This window comes from Crocodylus porosus, unplaced genomic scaffold (assembly GCF_001723895.1).
Source record: "Crocodylus porosus isolate Cpor-Errol unplaced genomic scaffold, CroPor_comp1, whole genome shotgun sequence".
Taxonomy (NCBI): Eukaryota; Metazoa; Chordata; order Crocodylia; family Crocodylidae; genus Crocodylus; species Crocodylus porosus.
In genome coordinates, this window is record NW_017728886.1 from 108657791 (window position 1) to 108680185 (window position 22395).

Here is a 22395-nt window from a genome sequence, read left to right on the forward strand (position 1 = left end):
AATGTAGGCCCAGCACTCTTTCCTGCTTATGCAGGGGGTCGGACTCGATGATCCATTGAGGTCCCTTCCGACCCTAGCATCTATGAATCTTCAGATTTATAACAGAGACCACATTTTAAAGTGGCTTTAACTAGTGTAGGCCAATTCTTGAAGACTGTCATATGCTTAATCCCTATGAAAGTCATCATATGCATAATGCTCTATTAATCAATAACTACAAGATGATAAAACCAATTGCACATCCAACCGGTGACTTGACAGATGTTCATAATGTTAGGTATCACACACTGGTGTTTTGTAATATCATTGCATGCATGTTATAGTCATGATTTCCTTGTACAGCTATTAAGGGTGTATTTTCTAGCACAAGGTATTGCAATGAACCCTTTCTCACCTTATGGTTTTCTTTCCAAAAATGTCACATAAGGATGTTATGAAACAATATGAAAAATCATTACAAAAAATTCTAAGACAAATTTGAACATACTGCAATGGTAAGCCCCCAAAATAAACACAGTAATAACCCAGCTATTAGGGGTGCTGGAAATTACTGTTCAGTTTCGTTGTTACTGTTTTGACCTTAGTGATCAGTATTGAAAATTGACAAGAGTCATTTCTGTTGTTTGGGAAAGCCAGAGCAGTCATGAGAACACCAGAGACACAACATGGAACAAAAGTGATGGAAGAGTCTCTGATCTGGTCTTTGCTTCACACCCTTCCTTTTTCCCTGTTGTGGGTGGGAAGGGATGGAGTCTGCCCAATTACTTAGTGTCTTGTAGTATTGCTAGTATGCTAAGCACAACACAAACACAGACTGGCACAATCCCTGTTCATGATGTTGCCCTAGACCTTGCTGATGCCCTTAGCCCTACTTTTTGTTACAGCTTTTGGTTTGAATTTTCTGGTGAAATTTTCAACTTTGGTATTAACTTAAACTTCATTTTCATTTATTGGGTTAGATGAGTGATTCTCAGCCTTTTTTGGAAACTTGTAACAGGAAATGCCAGTTCACTCCCAAGCATTAACTTGCAGAACAGACTGGGCATGTAACTTGAATTGACCTATATAACAGGAATGCCTAACAGGCTTCAGATTACACTCTGATTTTGAGGGGTGGGTCTGTGCCCTGCCTGAGCTGTTTAGTCTCTTATGGCATGGCTCTTGTCTCCTATAGGAAGACTTAACACCCCCCCCCCCCCATATGGCTGTAATTTGAACCCTGGTTCCTAAGCCTTGTTTCTGAGTTGTGTGGGCAGGCTATGAGAATGTAGGCAGCAATCTGCAGAGAGATTTGCAGGTGGCTGGCAGCAGAACAAGCTGCAATCTGTGTAGCTTGCCATCTAGGCAGTGAACACCTGGGCACCATTAGGGGGTGGGGAGTGAGGTTAGTGGAAGGGGGTGGAGCTTAGAGAGGGATACAAATGGGGCTTCTAGACAGAGTGGGCAGTCTGGCCCAGAGAGCAAGAGGGGAAGGAATTCCTTGGGGAGAGGATCACAAAGATGTGGTATAGTGAGGAAGCGTAGAGTAGTCAAAGCGGGAGGATAGTTAGTGGTAGAAATGGGGAGGGCTGCAGAAAGGCACCCTGGAGAGCTGATTTGTTTTTTTGTTAAGGATTGTTGGTGATTCTTTAGCTGTGAGGTATGAGGTGGCTAGCACGAGAGTAGGAAGGCCCTGAGGGCCTGTTCATTGATTTATGGTGTTAGCTCTGTGAGAGCAGACTGAGGGCGCTGAACCTTGTCAGTTCTGTGTGAACAGGCTGAATGAGGCCCTAGAACTGAGTTTGTTCAGGGGCAAGACACCAACACAGGGGGCTGAGCCTAACTGAGGACAGAGATGCTCTGCAATGAGACTGAGCTTACTCCAGGGCAAGATGCTTGGGAGAGGGACTTAGGCTGAGTGAGGGTAGAGACACTCTGCAGAGAGACTCAGCTTGTTATTGATTGTGCCAGATAAGAGGTGGCTCAGTGATGAGAAGAGGGAGAAAGGCACCTATGGTGCCACTCCAGTAATATAAAGGCTGCTTCCCACATTTATACCAAGTAAGATCAAGGAAGGACAGGGTAGCGCCCTTGAAAAGCTGAGTGCCAAGTAGGCCTGGGTCACTCGCCAAAGGGCACCAGTCTCTCCCTGGAGGCAGAAGCCTATAATGGTTTTGGATACCTTCCAAAATAATCAGTTCAGCTAAATGGGCATGCTGTTATCAGACTACCTGTTCAATGGATTCAGCTATATAATTGAATATTAATATGTATGTTCACACACTTTTTTTCTTTTTGTTTTATACATTGGTTTCAGGATTAAGCAACATCAATTTGTTCATTATTTTACTGCAGAATCTGCCAGAAAATTTCAGTGATTGCAAACTGAAAAAGAAGGGGTTGGTGAAAAAGGTTCAGGTGAGTCTTGCATTATTGTTGGGCATCTGCGTGGTGATGCTGTGTGTGATATGTTGAAATAAAGCCTCTGTTTTAGTGTGTTGGGTTTTGAGGCTTTTGGCTCATCTTTTGGAGAACAGATTGACATAACAGGCAGGGAAGGACCATAGGTGATTGCCCCAGTCCTCAGGGCCAGGTTGGCTTCTGCTGAGTCCTGTGGTTGTGGCTACACAGCTGGGAGCCACATGGTGCAGAAGCAGCCAGCAGGTAGGTAGGAAAGAGGGGAAAAGTGATGGCAGGGGGGAGTGGAAACAAACAGGCACGCAGGAGTGCAGGGCCCATGTTGGTGTCCCAGGGCCAGCGCCGGCGGGGCCCAGAGTCAGGCAGCAGGAGTGCAGGGCACGGGCTGGCAGGGTTCTATGGAGGTGGGCTGGTCTGGGCTGGGCCAGCAGGGAGAGAGGGGAGCTGGCTTGGCTTCACAGAGCCCCTGCTGGCCAGGACCCTGCACTCCTGCTGCCCTGCTCTGGGCCCCACCAATGCTGGCCCCAGGACACTGGCGCGGGCCCTGTGCTCCCGTCTGGCTGTCACTGTGTTCCTGTGCACCCACTTGCTCCCAGTCTCCCCCACCCCAGCCCCAGGGTACAGGCAGGGACCAGCGCACACAGCCCTGACCCCATGCTTGCCCGTCTGGGCAGCAGCAGTGCAGGACAAACTGCTGCTCACTGTGTGGGGGTGAAAAGCAGCTTCTCTCCTATGCTTCCTGGTGCAGCTGCCCAAAATCTGCACAGAGCTGCTCTGCATCTCCACCACATCACTGCTGCCTCTGGGCTGCCTCATGGGGCAGCAGTGGCAGTGCAGAGCAGACACAGGGGAGCCCCATGCAGGCTCCGAGCAGCTGTAGCAGGAAGTGCTGGCAGCAGGAGAGGGAGGGGCACTTTCCCCCCATGCTGAGCAGCAGTTTCTCTCCCACACCATCCAGGCTGAGCAGCAGCAGCAGCTGGGCAGAAACTGCTGCTTGGCACAAGGGAGAGCGACCCCTCCCCTTTGGTGCCACCAGGCAATTTTGGTGTGGCCACCCAGAGCCCAAGCCACGCTGGGTTGCCTTGCGGCTCTGTCACTGCCACCTATGAGCTGCCCTGTGGCTGCTGTATGCTGTCACCACTGCCATGTTGGGCAGCACAGAGGTAGCGGCGATGGAGCCACAGGACAGCCTGGCATGATGTAGCCTCTGGGCGGCCATACCAAAAACTGCCCAGCAGCATGAGGGAAGCATTGCTTTCCCTCACACCGAGCAGCAGTTTCTGCCCAGCTGCTGCTCAGCCTGGACAGGTAAGCCTGGAGCTGGTGCGGGTCATGCAGGGTCATGGCTGTGAATGCTGGTCCCTGCCGCTACTGCTGCATGCCCAGGGTGGCAGGACATACTGTGGCCAGGTGGTGCAGGGTTGGTGCATAGTAGGCTGGGACTGCACACTGTTGCATCCCAGGGCACTCAGGCTCTGAGCTGATGTGGGGCGGGGGAGGATGCAGACTGGCTCAGGGTGGTGTGTGCAAGGGGGCTCCAGTGCACACCTCACATACCCTCAAATCTTTCCCGCAAACTCCACAGCCACATCCTCCCCTAGACACAATCACACACCCCACAAATACTGTACCCATCCACACAGATCCCCACAAACTCTCCATACCCATCCACCCGCATCCACACACACCAACAGCTCCCCACACCCACCCAACCATACCCCTGATACTCCTGCACACCCTACACAATATATAAGAGTAATACTGCATGTTGAGCTATTATGCAATCACTTCTACATATACAGCACAAATCCGCACAAATCCGAAAAAATATATTTTTAAAAATTTAATTAAAATATATTGTGTGTTGGATTTTTAGTATATAATTTGGTTTTTTTTCCCTGTTCTAAGTTGGCAAACCCTCTTCCCCAAAGGAGTACTTTCAGGGGCAACGGGAGGGACTTCCGGTGGCAAAGGTCAGAGGTTAGGGGTGGGACTTCAGTCCCAAGATGGGGGACCAGGGCAGCAGGGCACCTGTCAAGGGGCAGGGCTACCCATGCAGCCCTCAACAGCTTTCCAAAACTCAGTAAGCGGCCCTCTACCCAAAATAATTGCCTGCCCTGGTCTAACATCAGGCCAGGATGCAGTGACCACATTTCTTGATATTATAAGAGACTGCTTCCTGGAGCAGTTAGTCCTCAAACCTACAAGAGGAAAGGCCACTCTTCCCCTAGTCCTAAGCAGCGCACAGGATTTCATCCAAAGGGTGTTACTACTGTTGAGCTGCTCAACAATAGCTACTACAATTCAATTGGGTTTGACCTCCATGTAGGAGGGGTGACAAGAAAATCTACTATAGTAGCCCTTAACTTAAAAAAGGGAGACTGTGTACCAAAATGAGAAAGGTAGATGCACAGAAGTTAAAAGGGGGCCCTAAAGAGGTGAGGAACTTGCAAGGAAGCAGCATGGGAACTTCTTAAGAACACCATATTGGAAGCACAGAACAAAAGCAGACCAAAAGAAAGCTGGCATGTTTTAATGGCAAAGTTGCAGAGGCAGTAAGCAGAAAAAAGGTGGAAGTCAAAAAGTAGAAGTCAGATAATAATGAGGAAAATAAAAAACCCATAAACTCTGGCAAATCAAATCTAAAACTCTAATAAGACAAGCTAAGAGAGAATTTGAGAAGAAACTTGTCAGGGACACACAAGGCAACAATAAAAATGTATTTAAGTATATTAGAAGCTGAAGGCCTGCCAGGGAGTCAGCTGGGCCTTTGGATGCTCAGGGGGTAAAAGTATTGCTAAAGGATGACAAGGCCATTGATGAGACATCAAATGCATTCTTTGCATCTGTCTTCACTGTGGAAGATGTTATGGAAATTTCATCATCAGCTCCACCCCTCTCTAAGCACAGGTCAGTGCAGCTGACCCAAATTGAGGTTTCAGTAGATGAGGTTGTAGAGGAAATTGGTAAACTAAACAGTAGCAAATTATCAGGACTGAATGGCATTCATCCTAGGGTCCTTAAATGCTGGAGCCTTTAAATGCTGAAGGCTGTAAGTGAGAGAGGAACAGTGGAAAAACCTTCTCTTGTCATACCCAGCTCACTCTCCCTTTTCAGCATCCTCACTCTGCCACTGTGTGACAGAAGATTCTGGGCAAGGTGGACCTATGGTCTGATCTAGTAAATGGCAGTTCTTATGTTCTTATTTCTGAATTTCTTTTTTCCCCTTTTTATTACCTTTTTTTGGCTGCTGTGTGTTGTTTATGTATACGCCATGGGGGGAAGAGGAGGTGTTGCAGCTCTGTTCACCCAGGCGAGCTTGGTCCAGTTCCATACTATGGCACACTGTAACGACATTATATATAGCGCTACAAAACAAATGTAGCAGTGCTGAATGTGGACACAACAGTTAATCTGTTCTAAATGCAGTTTAAACTAGAAGTGGGCAGACATGTATGATGGTTAAATAGGTTTGCAAGTATCCAGAGATTTTCAGAAATGTACCTGGAAAAACCAGGTAATTTTTTTGCTCCACTTTATTTTGAACTCTTCCATGTTCTGTCTGCATGGTAAGCAATGTCCAGTATGGGTCTGCTTGGTTCTTCAGGCATTACACAGTACAGCACTCTATATTCCTCCCACTGCTGCATCTGTCTGCTCTGGGACTCGGGCCAAACCTACTTACCCTTGGGTCAGAGGTCACACTTGGCTGTGCCCTACTGACATGTGATCACAAAGTCAAGTCACCCATTTCTTGCCACATTGGCAAAAGATTTGGGACATCACTGCTGCCAGTGCCCTTCTGCTTGAGAAGACATGTGCCCATTTCTTGTGCTGCTGCCTGGTGACCAGCTGTGGCCCGTACTGTTTAATTACCCAGCAGTGTTTGGAAGGGCACCCTTTGGTTTAGGCACATTTCAACCCATTTAGTTTCCACAATATCTGCTCCAGCATCATCCAGCTCATCAGCCAGGCACACCAACAGCTGGAGCCGAGGGGAGGTGCTTGACCTGCTTCTCATTTGGGGCAATGAGGAAAGCAAGCAGGCGCTGGTAAAGCCATCACAACCAGGCTGTGTATGAGTGGATAACTACAGAGATGGCAGCTTGGGAATACTGCTGGAACTGGCAGCCATGCCATGCCAAGACCAACATCCTCAAGCTGAGGTACAGGAGGGCATAAGATGCCAGTTGGGTTTCTGGCACCAACTGTGTCACTTGTGAATTATGAGGAGCTATTGAAGGTCCTTGTAGGGGATGACCCCATTCAGTCCCATTACACTGTGAACATAGCTTACCACATGTACTCCAGTGCCAGCCAGGACGATGGTGATGGACCTGCTATAGCCTGCTATAACCTGGTGACTCTAGCCAGAGACTTGGTGTAAGAGTGGGGAAAATCACAGGTTTCAACCCCAGGATGGGAAAAGCTAGAGGTGCATGCATTCAGGTAGACACTGAAGGGGTCTGACATGCAGCTAGCCTGAACCCTGCCCATGACCACCAGCTACTGCAACTTTTCTGGTTGATAGTTAACAGCTACCCCATGCATTTGGTACTTGGTGTGATGTAGGAACTTGCAGTTATTCTTGTAAACCCTAGTATCATGAGCAAGTACCACACAGTGCTTGGCCTGCTCATTGGAGTTAAGCATTGTTTTGTCCTGTTTCTGCATTTTATGCTGTCTACATGGGAGGGTGGGGTCTTCAAGCTGAACATGTTAGAAAGGATTCCCCTGGTCTACACCAGTTCTGCTATGTGCTAAGTATGAGAATGCCAGCCCCCACCCCTTGTCCCTGTGGAGGGGAAGAGTTGAGATACATTTGCCATAGCTGGGTGATCCACAGGAAGTGTCCAGAGTTGCTGCTGGTCCCCAGGAGGGGGCATTACCTCATCCAGGTGTGGCTTGCACTCAGCTCTGCTCCCTGCCCTAGCCCAACTAGCTCAGCCCTTGGAGCCAGTCCTTAACCCCAAGTTACAGATCCAGCTTGCTGGCTTTTCTTATCTACATTGTTCTGTCATGCCACACTCACACTTAAGTTCACAGCTATGTATGCTGTAGATGAGAACATGGGATAAGTTTTAAAAACAAGAACCAGATTGAGACTACCTTTGTCAGTCTGTTTTCCTCTTATTGCTAGTTGTGGGATTTTGGATTGGGGTACCAGATCTGATTGATTTGGTGGCATTCTGGTGACCTCACTGATGTGTAATTTGATGCGTGTCTTCAGCTGGATAAGTGAAGAGAATAGTCTCCCCAGTTAGAAAGGAGGGGGGAGCAACTGTGGAAATATCCTAACCCCTGACTTCATGGGGAGAGCATCAGTTGCTATTCTTGGGAAAATCGCTTCATGACAGTAATTCTCCTACTGCTATTTGTTTGTTCCTTATTTTCAGGCTTTTCTTGCCCAGTGTGATACAGTTGAAGGAAATATCGGTCAAGAAATGGATAAACTACAATCAAAGAACTTGGCACTGGCAGAATGAGTCATCACTCTACCTAGGAGAAATAATTGCTCTATGAGCAAGAAGAAAAGTTTGCTCTTTGTTTTGGAGCACATAATCAGCTTTTTTTTTTTTTTAGCCCAGTCTATTTCGACTGGAACTAGTCCGTCATTACTTGCTGGTTGTCACATTTGCCACTCAGTTAAAGCTGTTCTTTCCAAAAGGAAAACAAATCCTTCCTGAAGAAATAGAGAAATGTTTTTGTGGTGGGTGGTCATGTATGTTCTGCTAACTCAGTATTGTATTATGTTATAAAATTCCCTTGGGAGGGCAAGTTTGGACCATTATTTTCTCTCTTCAGTGTCCGTAATGTTTTAAATTAATTTGCAGCTCGGAAATCAAAAAACAAGTTTGGAAACTATACAGTTTACATCACTTAAGGTGTAAGTCTTGATCTAACTTTACTGAAAAAGGCAAGCTGAGACAAGAGTTGGGAAATCTACTATTCTAATAGCATCCTTGTAGAGCAATAAAAAATACCTGACATTCATAGCTATTTAATACTTGTTTATGTTCATAAATATAGGAAAGCTTGAGTACATTTGAGGTGGTGACTATTTTAGCCTTAAATTGTCTTAATAAATGGAACATACTGTAACATGTATGGTACTAATTTATAACTACTGTTTTCAATTTCTGTGAGCTTCTTGATACTGTTGTTTTTCTTTATACACATTTCTGCTATACTGTGTGTATTTATAGCATATATATTTTTTGCAGTGCTAGTAAAAATGTGATGCTGTTCTTACAGACGGGGGATCAATTAAAGCAAGCTGTGGGATTGGAGCTATTTTTATCAGTTTTCTTTGAGTTCATGATGCTGTGTTTTAATGCAATGATTATTTTTAATCCCTTAAAGAGAGTAAGTGGATGAATATTTATACACAATGTGTTTTACAAGGTGAAATTTCAACACTAGTTGTTTTTTTTTAAAAAAAAATACACTGCCCAAGTTAGCTTCTCCATAAAGAGAGCTGCCCTTTTACAGCTGCTTCTAACAGAAAGACCCATCACATACATACCCAGTGCTTTGTGACAAAGGAAGCAGTGACCAGTGGGTCCTGAGCTTGTGACAAGTTTGAGTGCCCTCAACTCATAGAAGTCAGAAGTAGAATATGTTCAGGATAGGCCCTCACATAAATGCCTGAGTGTCTCCTTTCCAGGTATGTTAAGGTAAAATCTCTACAAGGAAAAATTGTAAGTGTCAAGAATTAAACAAATCCTAATAAAGTAAGAAACCTCAATGTGGATAGTCCTCCAATATGACTTAAATTCCTGATTGGAGGACACTTCCTTAGTGATGAACTGTCATTAGAGAGGTGTGGAGTATGTCTGTGTTAAAAGTAGTAGCTGATAACTTAACACATGTACCTGGATAAAGTGACTATTTTTTTTCAGTTAAATAGCAGTTTTCTATCAGTTTTTCATTTTAAACAGTTTTCAAGGTCTGTAGACTATTTTACTGAGCTGGAGCTTGACAACCACACTGTTGGTTAAGATGATTTATTTGGTGTTTCTCAGCATTGATGTTTTTGTAACAGTGATTTTTAAGATTAAAAAATCCTGACGTTAGGACCATGATGTTAGCTTTTAGTACTGGCATCATAGTCTGCCACGTTCACATGGCTCTCCTGTATTAGAGGAGAAGACTTCTAGTCATTCCTGTGGAGCCTTGGTTAGTATAGCAAAAAGTATTGCTGCCTCTTGGCCAGATCTCGCTAGCACTTAAACCAATGGCAGCAGTCCCATTTAATTGTTAGTCTCCATTATTAGGTGGTAAATTAGTCCCCATCTGCTCCAAAGGTAAATATTTTAACTACTTACATGTTCTGGGGTGTCTGTAGTATAGCGGAGTAAGTCGTTCTCTCCTGGGCAGGGCATGGGTTGCATCTAGCTCTGTAACTTCTTTCTGTCCTGAGCAAAAGCAGTAAGAAAAAACTTTGTAGTATCAAGACAGTTCAGTAATAATGGGCAAAGACTTCTTCACTTACTGTAAATGTAAAGTGAAATTTATTAAGATATACTGTAAGATACTAATTTCTGACTGAAGAATTTGAAGAACATGGGCATTTTGTTGTATGTTTTCAGATTTATTATGCACTGAAAGTTGTTATTTTGATAACCAAATGTAAGAATAGGTTTTTTGTTTTTTTTTTAAATGAATGACTTTGCATGTAGCAAGCTTCCCAAAGATTTTAGTGTGGCTTGACTAGTGAATAATAATAGTTTCTGAAATAATGAGGTTTACATTTGATTTCACCTTCCCCATAACAATGGCCTTAATCTTTTGGGGTGGGGGGAGGAAAAACAACATTTTCCATATTGGCAAAAGTGAAATGGACTATTTTTGGAGAAGGGAGAGAATAGGAAAAAAATTGAAATCAATGGGAATTTGGAAAAATAAGATGGGATTCTGAAATCAAACTTAAGCAATACTCCTATTAATTATATAGGATAGGCACACTACCCATTCTGGTACTGAATCAACTTTCCTTTATAGACATTTCCCCTGTCTCAAAAAGTAAATAAGTTATTTGCTTGGTATTCATTTCACTTATCTCAGTATTTTGTACCAGTTATTATTACTTTGGATCTATTTGTACATTTCAAGCTGACATGCATGCAGCGTCTTTCATAGAAGACAACCTGTATTGGAAGTTGCGAGTAAAACAACGCCTCTCTACTTTCCCTCCCACAAGTCCCCTTTTGGCTGCAATATGATGTAAACCAAAACTGACTTCCTTAGAGCTGTAGAACCTCAGAGAAACGGGACTTCTTGTTCATTAACTCTGAAGAATAACATAAAAATGTCAGACTTTTAGTGGTGTTGTCTATGACTCAAGTTCTGTAAGTTACACTTGTAAATCTGGAGTAATGCCTTTGAATTCATCAGCGTTGCTCCCAACTTGCAGTGGTCCATGTAACAACATAGAATTTGTTGGGATACTTTGGTTAACTTATTTGTGTCACAGTAAATGAAGGGGAAAAAGAATAAAATGTGGAAAATGCAATTAGTTTCTGTGCTGTCTGGTCCTTATGATGTCATGGTTCTGTACAGTGTGAAATTAAGCTGATTTAAGTAGGGATCCAGATTTTCCGACTGCTGTGGAAAAACGTGGGTTTTCTCCTTTAGCAGAGAAAAACGTGGGCTTTCTCTTTCAAAAGAGAAAATCACAGATTTTCCCATTTTAAAGGAGAAAAATGCAAGAAATGATGGGTTCCCCTTTGCAAACTGGCTGAGTTCCAGCCTGCAAGGGGCTGCGGGGAGCAGATGGAGAGCAATCCGGGCAGGAGGTGCCACATGCATGTGCACGTGTATATGCACATGGCAGCCAGGCAGTGATGGGAAGCAGCTTCTACAACTCCCTCCAGGTAAGTCTATGGCAGGGATGAAGGAGCACAGGCCATGTTGGGGGAGGGATGCACAAGCCACGTGGGGCCTGGGGTGGGGAGTAGTGGGTTGGGAGTGGAGGGCACTGTTGGGGCTGTGGGTCAGGAGCTAGGGGCACTGGCAGGGTCATGGTCCATGGTTTGGGAGTGAGGGGCAATGGCACAGCCAGGACATTGCATATCAGGGTTGCTCAGTACCACAAAGTGGGGGGAAAGGAGGGGCACCCACACCTGGATCTGCATCCTGGTGAGTGAAGGGGCAGGGGGAACTCTGATTTTCCACGATAAAATCAAATGCCAAAATGTATTAGGTCTTTAGAATTAATTTTATAAGAGGGATTGAGACATTGATAGGCTTCCAAATTGCTTAAAAATTGTAAATATATCAATAAAACATTGTATTCAAGAGACACCTACATATATATACTGGCAGTTCATTTCAATCACGGAAAAAAAGTGGATTTAAGGGTTTTAAATTGGAGAATTTCATTTATGCATTTTTATTGGAGAATGTGAATTTTAAACAGAAAACCAGGATCCTGGCCATAAATCCATGCCCCACTGGCACCAAAGGGATATAGGCTGAGAATTTACTTTTGAAGTTACAGTATCACAGCTTTTGGATGTTTGGGCCTTTTTTTAGAAAGGCTGGTACTAGTAGGCATTAAAGTCGTGTGCCTCCCGAGGTTGGCAGGGCACGGCGACTGCGGCGGCGGCAGCTCCCGCAGACACCCATGGTGGTGGCAGCGGCAGGGCGCGGGGTCGCTGGTGATGGGCCACCATCTGCAGACCGGCAGCGGCCAGAGGCGATGGGGGGCAGGGGGGGGCGGTGGCAAGCACCAACTGCCCGCCGGCGCCGGCGGCAGCGTTGGCGGTGGCCAGCCTACGTGTCGCCGATACTGTAAGGTGTACAGCAATGTGCATCACCTAGAGAAATCCCAGCGATGCGTGTAAACGCTTGGCAAAAAAATCCCTTTTCGAAAGGGGGCAGTGTAAGGGATGTGGCAGCCGCGATCAGGGGCTAAAAGCAGCGGTCGTCTCCCGCTGCTCGGGCGTCTCTGCTCGCGCCGTCGACGCGGCTGCTCCGAGGCCAGGGCCGTCGGCAGAAGCTGGGCGGGGCTGTCTGCAGCCGGGCGGACGCTCCTTCTGCGGCTGCCTGAAGGGCGCTTGTGCTCGCGAAGAATTGTTGCCCCCGTTGGAGTTGGTCCGACAAACGACACCGGCTTCACCCGAGCAGCCTGCGCTGCCGCAGTCTTCGGGATTTTTGTCCCTGTGCCTCGGGCGCGGTCGCCCAGCGAACCAGGCGCAACGTCACACCCCTTGCCGCTCCCGCTGTCACGTGAGAGCAGTCAGGGGCGGGGCTCCCCGAGGCCCCGCCCCCAGCTCCCAGACCGCCCCAGGCCCCGCCCGCCGCGTTGATGCCTTCCCCGGACCGGAAGTGGCGATGCGGCACTTCCGGGTGGAAGATGGCGGCCGCGGCGGGCGGGAAGCTAGTGCGGCAGGAGGAGCTGCGGCGGCTTATGCGGGAGAAGCAGCGTGCGGGCGCGGGCAAGAAGCGCGTCGAGTCGCCCTTCGCTAAATATCCTGCTCTGTCCGAGGCGCGAGTCGCCAGCCTGGGGTGCAGGGGCGGGGCCAGCGGGTCCTCCCCTGCCCCGAGCTGGGGCGCTCCGTGTTGGGTGGAGGGCTGTGTCCCGCCCCGGGCCGTCCCGGCGGGTGGTGGCGGGGCCGCGGTTTCTCGTTGATCATGCTGTTGTGACGTCACAAGTGCGGGGGCTCTGGGGCTCCCCTTGGCCTGCAGCGCTGGCCCGACCCGGGACACCTCATGCCCCCTTAAGTGCCTCAGGTTGGGGGGTTGCCCCCAGAGTCCCCCCTCTTCCTCTTGAGTTTCACGTTGCCCTTGGAAAATGTGCATTGTACAGCCACTCACCCCTCGACATGGACAGCCTCGTGCATGGCATGCACAGGTCCAGAGGCAACCAGCAGCACGTCTGGAGATGACCAGCTGCTTTCTGCTCCCTGTCCCAAGTAGAGGAAGGCATGAGAGCTGTGCTCCGGGAGGGCAGGGGTTTAATTTGTCATTCAGAGCTTTGTCATTGCAGTGTTTCTTTAACTGGAAACTCCACATACAACCGCTTAGGGCACTTAAGCTGCACTCTGTGCAACATACAGATTAAGAATGAGCTGTTGTGGCAAACGCACGTGCTTGGGAAACAGCACAAAGAGGTGAGACTTGCAAATCTGTGGTTTTTCTCGAGAGTGATTTGTGGCTTCTGTTCTAGTAAATAGCATAACACGTAACTTAGGTAGTAGGCAGGGTGAGGAGGCCTTGGCTAGGAGCCCCCACTGCCCATAAAGCCCATGTGACAAGTCTTCAAGTAATTAATTATTGTTACTAATTATTCACTTTATTGTGAATTTTAAAATAGCTAATTATCACTTCATTTGCATATGGGATCCAGTTATTTGTTGTTACAAAAGTCTGTTTGTATCTTCAACGTTTGTCTTTAAATAGTAATGATCTGTTGAGTAACTAATTGTAAAGTTAAACTTTCAAGCAGTAAGCATTTGATTGTATAAGTAGTCTTTTCAGGGTGCATCCATGTTAGGAAAAAGGATGCATTCGTTTTAACCATATGTTAAAGATGATTTATTATGTTTTTCTTAGTCTTAGCTAACCATATGTTAACTAATATGTGATAAAATCTTAGTTTTAGCTACCATGTGTTAATTAGTGAAGTGTATTTATGCTGATGTATGGGTTTGTGAAGATAAAACCTTAGTTAAACTGGTTTTATGCTAGTGGAGTGCTAATAACTGATGGCTTGAGATTCTGAGATTCATTGTGTATGCCAGGTGTCATGAATAAAGCTTGAATGGAAGTCATTGCATATTAAAGTTAATCTCTCATTGAAATACCATAATATTATTTGGTCTCTTGGGGCTTAAGTGTGTTGGTCCTGAGTAGTCATGATTCAGTGCATTTCACTGAGCTGCCACTTTGTTTTTTGAAATGTGTGAATATACATCTTTGTAAGCTAGACCTATAATTTGACTCCTATTTTTTAATTTATTTTTACTCGGATGTAATTAGCACCTTGAAGTTTTGAAATTTGAGTCAGAGATGTATGCTCTGACATCTCCAAACCAATGGTGGGTGCCAGGAAGGCTTATGAGTAGGAGATGCATCAGTCCAGATCAGGGTTGGGTACAGTTCAGCCCACGGGCTGGATTGGGCCTGCTGTGGACTCCATTTCCCAGTAAGCAACTCCACTGGACCCAACCCTGCTGTCCAGGCCTGTTTACCCCACACCCACCACTGGCAGGGTGGCTGGAATGGGGCTGAAGGCAGAGCTGGGGAGACCTTGGGATCTTGAGAAGACCAGGGCCAGGGCAAAGCTGTGATCTGTACATGTGCTCCTGCAGTGAGTATGATTTTGGCAGGCAGGGGGGTGCAGGGAGCTGATCGCAGTTTGCCCCAGCTCCATGCTGTCACTGCTGCAAGATCCTGACCCTGGAGCAGCTCCCTGCCCAGCTGCGTGCCCTGCTCATGCCGCTTCTGGCTGGTCTCCCTGGAGCCCCTAAGAGTGTCAGGGCTGTAGATATTGACCAGATTCAGGATGAGCCCATGTATTTGGACTTGCAGATAAAGACCTGGCTTGGCACCACCTCAGCTGCCTGAAAAATCTTTGGTTGCAGGTGTGGAAGGAACAGGGTGGCAATCCTCCATCACATGGAGACATGCAAGGTGTTTGAAATAGACCCTGTTCCCCCACTCTAGCTGCCAGCTGGCTTTAGCAGCTGGAGTTGTGTGGGTCTCCTGCAGGAACAGCAGAGAGCATTCCTTTTTCCAAAGGTAGGGGAGTACTGTGGAGACCCATCCTGAGTGTCATGGTGATGAAGGACCATATCTGTGGGGATGTTGGTAGGCATAACGAGGCTTTCATGGATGGGCAACACAAGTTGTAGGGCCCTGCAGCAATCCTGCTGTGAACCCATAGGCATAGGTGGCATCATGGGAGCTGCAGGCCTGCTGATAGTTTTTTGTCATTGTCTTACTTGGGCTTCTTGCTCTCCCCAACCAGAACCTTCATAGTAGACTGGATCAGGCTGTACCAGAGCTAGCATGCAGGGTAGGTCTTGTGGGGTACCACATACAGCGCATGTCTCGTACCACGTGCTGTGCGCACAGCCAGTATAGCCCTATGTACCACATGCAGCATGTGTTGGCCCCTCTCTGGGGCTTGCTCTGCACATGGTGCACAGGGGGCATACCACATGGGTCACCCAGCTGGACTGCCCCTGCGTGCTGGCTCTGGGACTAGTTCAGATTAGGCCTCAGGCTGTCCATGTTCAGTCCCCTTCAGTCAGTGTTAGTCCCCATGCAACACATACCCCATGCCAACTCCCTGTGCTGCCTGCAGTGCCCATGGCACCAGCTCCAGCCAACATGTCAGACCAGCTCCACATGCTCCAAGACCAGCGGGCCAGAACATAAGGTTCCATAGGCCATACATTTGACACCTCTGAACTAAATGCCTCTAACATTAAAACTTTGAGACACAGCAGTTCTTGAGGAGAAAGTTTTGAATTTTTTTACTTGCTGCTTTAAACTTTTTTACAGAAACTTGTAGCCTTAAAAGATGGTAAACAGCTAATACCTGACCCCGCTGCTGGCACATCATCTCACCCTGCCAAAAGAAAAGTTCCTGACACAGAAAATCAAGAAGTAAAGAGAACGAAAGGTAAAGGAAAGTGTTATTCAGTGTGTTCTGTTGCTGAACTTAAAATATGTATCTTTTCAATTTCTTTAATGCAATAGAGAGAAGGCAGGCACTTGAATTGCTTCTACTGGCATTAATTGCATTCATAGATAGTAAAATTGAGATGTTTATGAAAATTGTCTATGGAAACAAATGTGCTTTGGAATTTGTCAACCTCAAAGTACTATTTCTATGTTGTCAGAATACTACTTGCATTTATTTCCCAGCGATTCATCACATCATCTTAACCTTCTTTAACTGTGAGGAATGAATAAGGTCAGGGTCATGCAAGCAGCATTGAGTAGATGTAGGGTCAGGGCTCTGCATGCATTGGTTTGTGGAATATGTATAGTAGTGCTGTGCTGGCACAGCTTTCAGCCTATTATTGTAGAGCAAGGTATTTCTGCATATTTTTATATAGGAAGAAAATGATAACAATAGTGATTTTTGATGGTTGGAATATGTTCTATATATTAAAAGGTCAGTAGCAAAGTGATTTTATAAGTTTGTTACAATGGAGTGTTTTTTAAGATCATGCTAACAAGTTATTAATGAATTTGTCTAACTTGAGAATGACAAAGTCTGGAGAAAAATGGAGTTTAATTGCCACCCTTCAACAAAACAACAGTAATAACCCCCCATTCTACATTATTTAGTTTTGTGCATAATTGTTATTAATAGTAAGAAAAATAAGAATGAGCACCTAACTTGCAGCAGTTCAGAAGTCATGATAGCACCCCCCGCAACATTATATAATGTACATTCTCTTTATTTTGTGTTTTTTCCTTGACCAGTAATAAGTGATTCTTGATTTACTTTTTCAGGTTCAAATGACCAGACACAGACTTCTACATCTGGGTAAGTATATATTTTTTTCATATGTGATTTATTGGTATTTTTTGTAAGCCCCTGTTTTATCCTGTTTTCCCCATCATATCTCTGTACTTAGGCTACCAGCTTTTGGTTGATTTTTTTTTTAACATAATGAATTTCTTTAGTACATTAACTGTGGATAAAATATATGCAAGTTACTTTGAGTGTGGTGTGTGGCTAAATCTACATGGTGTCAAGAGAAATGAGAGTTCAGTCTTTTCTGTGTTATTCCCTGTGTAGCATGTCTTTTTTTTTGACATTTAGTATTACACAGTCTAATCCAGAAATAGCCCAGAAATATGAGCTGACCTCCTGGTGAACCTCAGAAGAAAGCCATAATTTTGTGTAGATTTTTAATTGTTCAGTGTCTTCTGTTATGTAGATAATAGTGTACACTGAGTACCATATTTATTCAAATATAAGACAATCCCCCAGTAATTACAATAATTTAATTCTGTATATGGAAAATGTATACATTTGTTATAATTTTCCAGGTATAGAATCTAATTATTGGAGATTTTCCCCTTCTCACTGCTACAGCAGGGAAAATAAGGTTGGGGGGTCAGGTGGCTCCCATGCCCTCTGCAGGCCCCCCCCCCCAATCCCTCCACATCTCCCCTCATTACTGTCATATCCTGCTCTTTGAGCATATGGAAGCGGGGGGACATTTTAAAACACTGACTTTGAAAGAAACATACCTGTAGTAATTTTCGTACAGGTTTCACTTGCTTTATGTTGTACATGCGATCCTGGAAAATGGCACATAACTTGAATTCGCATAAAGGGAACCCACTTTACAATATAACAAGTAGAGATGCTTTCCAAGACCTTGACTGTACTGACCCCCAGACCCATTTCTACCACTTTTATAAGACAATTTTGGTACTCACCAACAGCACACAGTACACATGAGCAGAGGGCACTATCATAATGGGGATGGCAACTACAGAAACACATATTGCAGAAAATAAGCAAGGAGCACAGATCCACACAGGAGACTATATTTTGGTGCACATCACTTGCACAACGTACTGCACAGAGCAGCTGACTGGCAGCTTCCACCACACCAATTGCATAAGAGTGAATTTACCTTGCATATAACGAATTTTTGGTATAAAAAGGGTCATTGCATAAGAGCGAATTTGCACATAGAGAACCTGCATAAAGTGAGGGAAACCTGTATAAGTAAATTACTATGGGTATCCATAGACTTAGTTCATCCAGGATTGATGCATTTTATTTTATTTTTTTTAAACTGTTCCAAGCTTTAGCACAGGTTACTCCATAAACACACTTGTAAGCATCACTTTGGCACCTACTTAGGTATAGTACAAACTAGGCATAATATTAATCCAAAGCCAAAAGTTTCATGATTTACCGTATAGTTCGTTGGGCTAGGCCAGGGGTGGGCAGTTATTTTGAGCAGGGGCCACTTGCTGAGTTTTGTCAAGCCATTGAGGGCTGCATGACAGGCAGCCAGGGGCAGATAAATATTAATTTTCTAAATTTTTTAGGGGTCCTGCAGGCTGGATAGAATGGCCTGGTGGGCCACATCCGGCCCGCGGGTCGTGTTTTGGCCACCCCTGGGCTAGGCCCTAGCAGAGTCAACAGTATTTAAAACGATGGTGACTCCATAGCTCAGCACTGCTCAGTATGTGCTTTTTCCGTACCAGGATAGATCCATGTGCTAATTAGGAACTGGGTGTTCTTGTCCCAAGTCCTGGGATCATCAAAAAATGTGTATGTAGATGAAACATAGGTTAACCTGGTTTGGTTCCACTTTGTAGAGGGTGAGGCCACACTAGTCATATGCACCAGGCTGACAGAGGTGGTAACAGAGGGATTTTTGGGGGAACTGTTTGGGGCCCTGTTTGGTAATGTTTGCCAGACATTTAAGGCTGGTGAAGAGTGTTGGGGGGGAGGAATGAGAGAACCTCATCTTGTATTTGAGTAAATATGGTAAGTGGGTTTCAAATACTTTTATCCAGTTACAAGTGTTCACATTCTATGTCCTGTCTTAGGCTACCCACAAACTTTTTTGATGAACCAGAGCAAGCAGGTACAAAAGGACTGCTTTCAAAGGGTTCAGCTCCCACAGTACTGCCTGAAGATGATGATGATGATGATAATGATGACGAAGAAAAGGAAGAACAAAAAGATGATGCTAGCAACTCTAGTGCACAAAAATCAGAAATTCTACCTCCAGCTCAAGAAGCAGTAGCAAACACTTTACCAGCAGGTAATTGAATTACACAGCATAACATTTGGTAACAAAAATGTTGTTTGCTAATGTGTTACAAATTATGCCAGAGCTTTTCTGATTTAATATAGCTAGCACTTGAATTAGTAGTTATGGGTATGTTCTGTTTGTTTCAGATATTTCTTGTCTAATTTTTCTTTCTTTATTAGCTTTTCTTTTTGATCTGTATAGAATTTGTTTAGATGATTATATGAGCTAAAGGTTCCCATGTAACAGACATTCTCAAAGTTTATATCATACACTATTTTTTTAGCATGTCAGTCATTTTATATTGCATTTCTCCTTCATCCTGTTGAAATTTGTAGATGTAAAATATGTAATCATACACTTCATGCCAGTTGTTTGACCTATTCAAGAGGAGTATTGTCCAGCTAGATTTTTCTTGGTTAGTACCATCATCCCTTACATTTCTCTGTAGTCAAACTTTTTGTGGAGATTTGAATAACAGTTTTCTGTGTCCTTTCTTTTAGACTTTTTTGACAACGGAACTGTATCTGCTCCTATAGTTTCCCATTCTGGGTCCATACAAAAACCAGAAGTACAAGAAAAAGCAGTGGAAAGGTAAATTAGTCCAATCAAATGTTATTACATTGAGGAATGCAAACACTCTTTACTCTTCCAGGTAACGGACAACTTGTTCCAGGTAACAGACAACTTGATAACATAGGCATATCATAGTCACAACTGATTTAAGGAAAACCTGTTTATTGGTTCTTGTATAAGTCTTCATTTTCCTTTATAGCAGGATGTCGAACTCACCTTACACCACTGGACTGCATCCAGATGGTGACATGCAGCAGTAGCAGCTCCAACCTGGGGCACATAGCATAGTTCTCCTTTCCACTGTGTCCCCTATGCTGTGGCAGTGGCGATGGGTGAAGTGTCTGGAGGGCATGCAGGAGTATATCAGCCCTCACCCTCTCTTCTGTTTCTGATCACCATGTCCACCAAGGTCCAAAGACCCTTGATTCTGTAGCAGGCCACTCTCCCTTGCTATGCTTCCTGACTTCCAGTGGTTGGCCAGATAGAGTGGCTCTGCGGGCTGAGCCTGCTTGTGGGCCATGTGTTTGACACCTCTGTTTATCGTAAATTACCTTGTTGTAAACACTGGCTAAGGCTTTCAAAATCGGAATCTAAAGTAGTGGTAGATCTGTTGGAATTCTGCATATGGGTCTACAACCTTTTTAGTTTCCTTTTAATTTTGGCCTAGCTCTATTATCTCTTCAGGCAGACAAGTTTTGTTGCGATTTGTGTCAAACTACTGCTGCATGTGGGGAAGTAATAGGCTCTTACTTGCTCCTCATTTAAACTATCACGGACGTCTGTTCTCGTTGCTTTGTCTGTGGAATTAAAATTTGGATCGATAAAACATTGGCACAAAATAACAGTCAGTATTTTAATATTCAGGAAAGAAAATACTGCAGAAGCATTGCCAGAAGGGTTCTTTGATGATCCTGAAGTGGATGCAAAAGTGAGTAATCCTTTTTGTTTGTTTGTTGTGTTTTGCCTTGTTCTCAGTAATTCTTTGAGTATTGGGTTGGGGAGGCTTTTCAGGAAATTCAAACTAAAATAAGCACAAAAGACTAACTAAGAGAGGTTTATTCTGTTTGACTATTAACTGGAGCAAGTGTAGTGTTAATTCTTTTCCATTTCATACGGTGTTTGACCAGTCTCTCAGATTGGCTTTGTTCCTGTGAGCTAGCTGCAGTGCAGTACAGCTCCTCTGTAGTTAAAAAAAATTTTTTTTATTGAAGCAGGAAGCACTGAACCTCAGGAGTTCTGGGTTATGTTCCCAGCTCTAGTGTTGCCTGTTGGCTGGCTATTGGTAAGTAACTTGATTGCGTGGTGCCTCACTTACCCCTTTTATCAGACAAGGGCAGTGATATTTACTGCATACAGTGCTTTGAGATCTGCTGACAGAAAAAGCGCTTGAGAATATTTGCATTATAATGTCTTCTGGAGCAAAAATAAGGCCTCTGGCAATGGTTTCATTTGTGCATTGTATGCAAGTATCACACAACAGATGGTAACGTCGTATATAAAACCATTTTATGCTTGCTTGAGAATGGTGCATCAACCATAGAGAAATTGCTTATTGAGAGACTATTCTTTCTGTACAACTGATGATTTAAAAAAAAACTTGATAGATTGCATACTTCTTTTTTCCAATGTTGTCTTGTCAAAGTGGCAAACAGAGCAGTGGGCTGAAAATCATTAACGTGGGTTGTTTTCTGTTTTTCTATTAAATCAGTATCAGTGTTGAACTTGCCTTAGAATGTTCTTGCAGTGCTTGCATTAGACCACATCATAGAAACATAGCCTTTTCTCAGTAACTAAAGCAAATACTGTATCTCTGTTTGGTTGATCAATGTTTTCTGATAGTCAACAAGAGCAATGAGTGTTAGCACAACAGACCAAGAATGATAGAACTGCACTAGAATGCATCATGTTTTCTAATTTTTCTTTACACACTGCCTCAGTTACACTTTTTTCTTACTGGGCAGTGCCCATTTTATTTTCTCCACAGCTGCCAGTGCACTGTACATGCTGGTTGGTGGCATGTGACCTGAAATGGGCATACCTTATCTTGAAGTACGTAACAGGAAATGGTTATAAAATGTTCTTTGCAGGTCACAGATTCCTGTACTACAGTATAGTAATTTCAGAATTTTGTGCCACAAGTGAAGTAACCGTGTACATATCTTTTATTAGACCAGCTGTGTAGTTGAAAAAGTTCTTGGCAAGCTTTCAGATGCAATCACCCTTTTTCAGGCATAGGGAATTTCTGCTGTTCTGAGATCAGGGAGAACAGCAGAGACTCCCTGTGCCCGAAGAAGGGTGACTACGCCTGAAAGCTTGCAAAGAACTTTTTTCCAACTACTCAGTTGGTCTAATAAAAGATATCACATCTCCCCAAAGAACCTTGCCTGCCTGTGTCCTTAGACCAACACAGCTACAACCAAAAACCCAGCATGTACATATCTGGAATGGGCAGTGGGCACTGATGTCTCAAATTTGGCTAGTGCAGCTGTATATCTGTTTTTACCTACAGTAGTATCAATGTCACTGGTATTTTTCCTTCTATATGAGTTCTGCTGGACCCACAAGATTAGCAAGAGCATCATATTGTCTGCACCATATCCCTATACTAAGCTGAGAAGTGTGTTTGCCTGTTGTGGTAAACTTAAAATGACTTTAAGAGGTGTGGGTG

At 44.6% G+C, this 22395-nt stretch overlaps 2 protein-coding genes and 1 long non-coding RNA gene across 5 annotated transcripts in view; 2 read left to right on the top strand and 1 right to left on the bottom strand.

Annotated features, from left to right (window-relative positions):
- Positions 1 to 10916, top strand: part of BAG1 (BCL2 associated athanogene 1) — a 32262-nt gene extending 21346 nt beyond the window's left edge. The window contains exons 6-7 of the mRNA XM_019540567.1: positions 2335 to 2397; positions 7794 to 10916. Coding sequence (XP_019396112.1) covers positions 2335 to 2397; positions 7794 to 7883 — 153 coding nt within the window. The 3' untranslated portion in view covers positions 7884 to 10916. The remainder of the gene's footprint in view (positions 1 to 2334; positions 2398 to 7793) is intronic.
- Positions 10917 to 12328: 1412 nt separating this feature from the next.
- On the bottom strand, positions 12329 to 12695 carry LOC109313834. Its single transcript, XR_002102155.1, has 2 exons — positions 12431 to 12695; positions 12329 to 12400 (listed from the first exon to the last, which is right to left on the bottom strand). It is a non-coding gene; the product is annotated as an uncharacterized LOC109313834 (long non-coding RNA).
- A 43-nt stretch (positions 12696 to 12738) lies between these two features.
- Positions 12739 to 22395, top strand: part of ZNF830 (zinc finger protein 830) — a 108706-nt gene continuing 99049 nt past the window's right edge. The window contains exons 1-7 of one of the 3 annotated variants that reach the window (XM_019540531.1): positions 12739 to 12870; positions 13415 to 13514; positions 15913 to 16033; positions 16876 to 16909; positions 18946 to 19163; positions 19655 to 19745; positions 20592 to 20655. In XM_019540531.1, the coding sequence (XP_019396076.1) occupies positions 12758 to 12870; positions 13415 to 13514; positions 15913 to 16033; positions 16876 to 16909; positions 18946 to 19163; positions 19655 to 19745; positions 20592 to 20655 (741 nt within the window). In that variant the 5' untranslated portion in view covers positions 12739 to 12757. The remainder of the gene's footprint in view (positions 12871 to 13414; positions 13515 to 15912; positions 16034 to 16875; positions 16910 to 18945; positions 19164 to 19654; positions 19746 to 20591; positions 20656 to 22395) is intronic. The other 2 variants (XM_019540541.1, XM_019540523.1) reach the window with 2 other exon arrangements.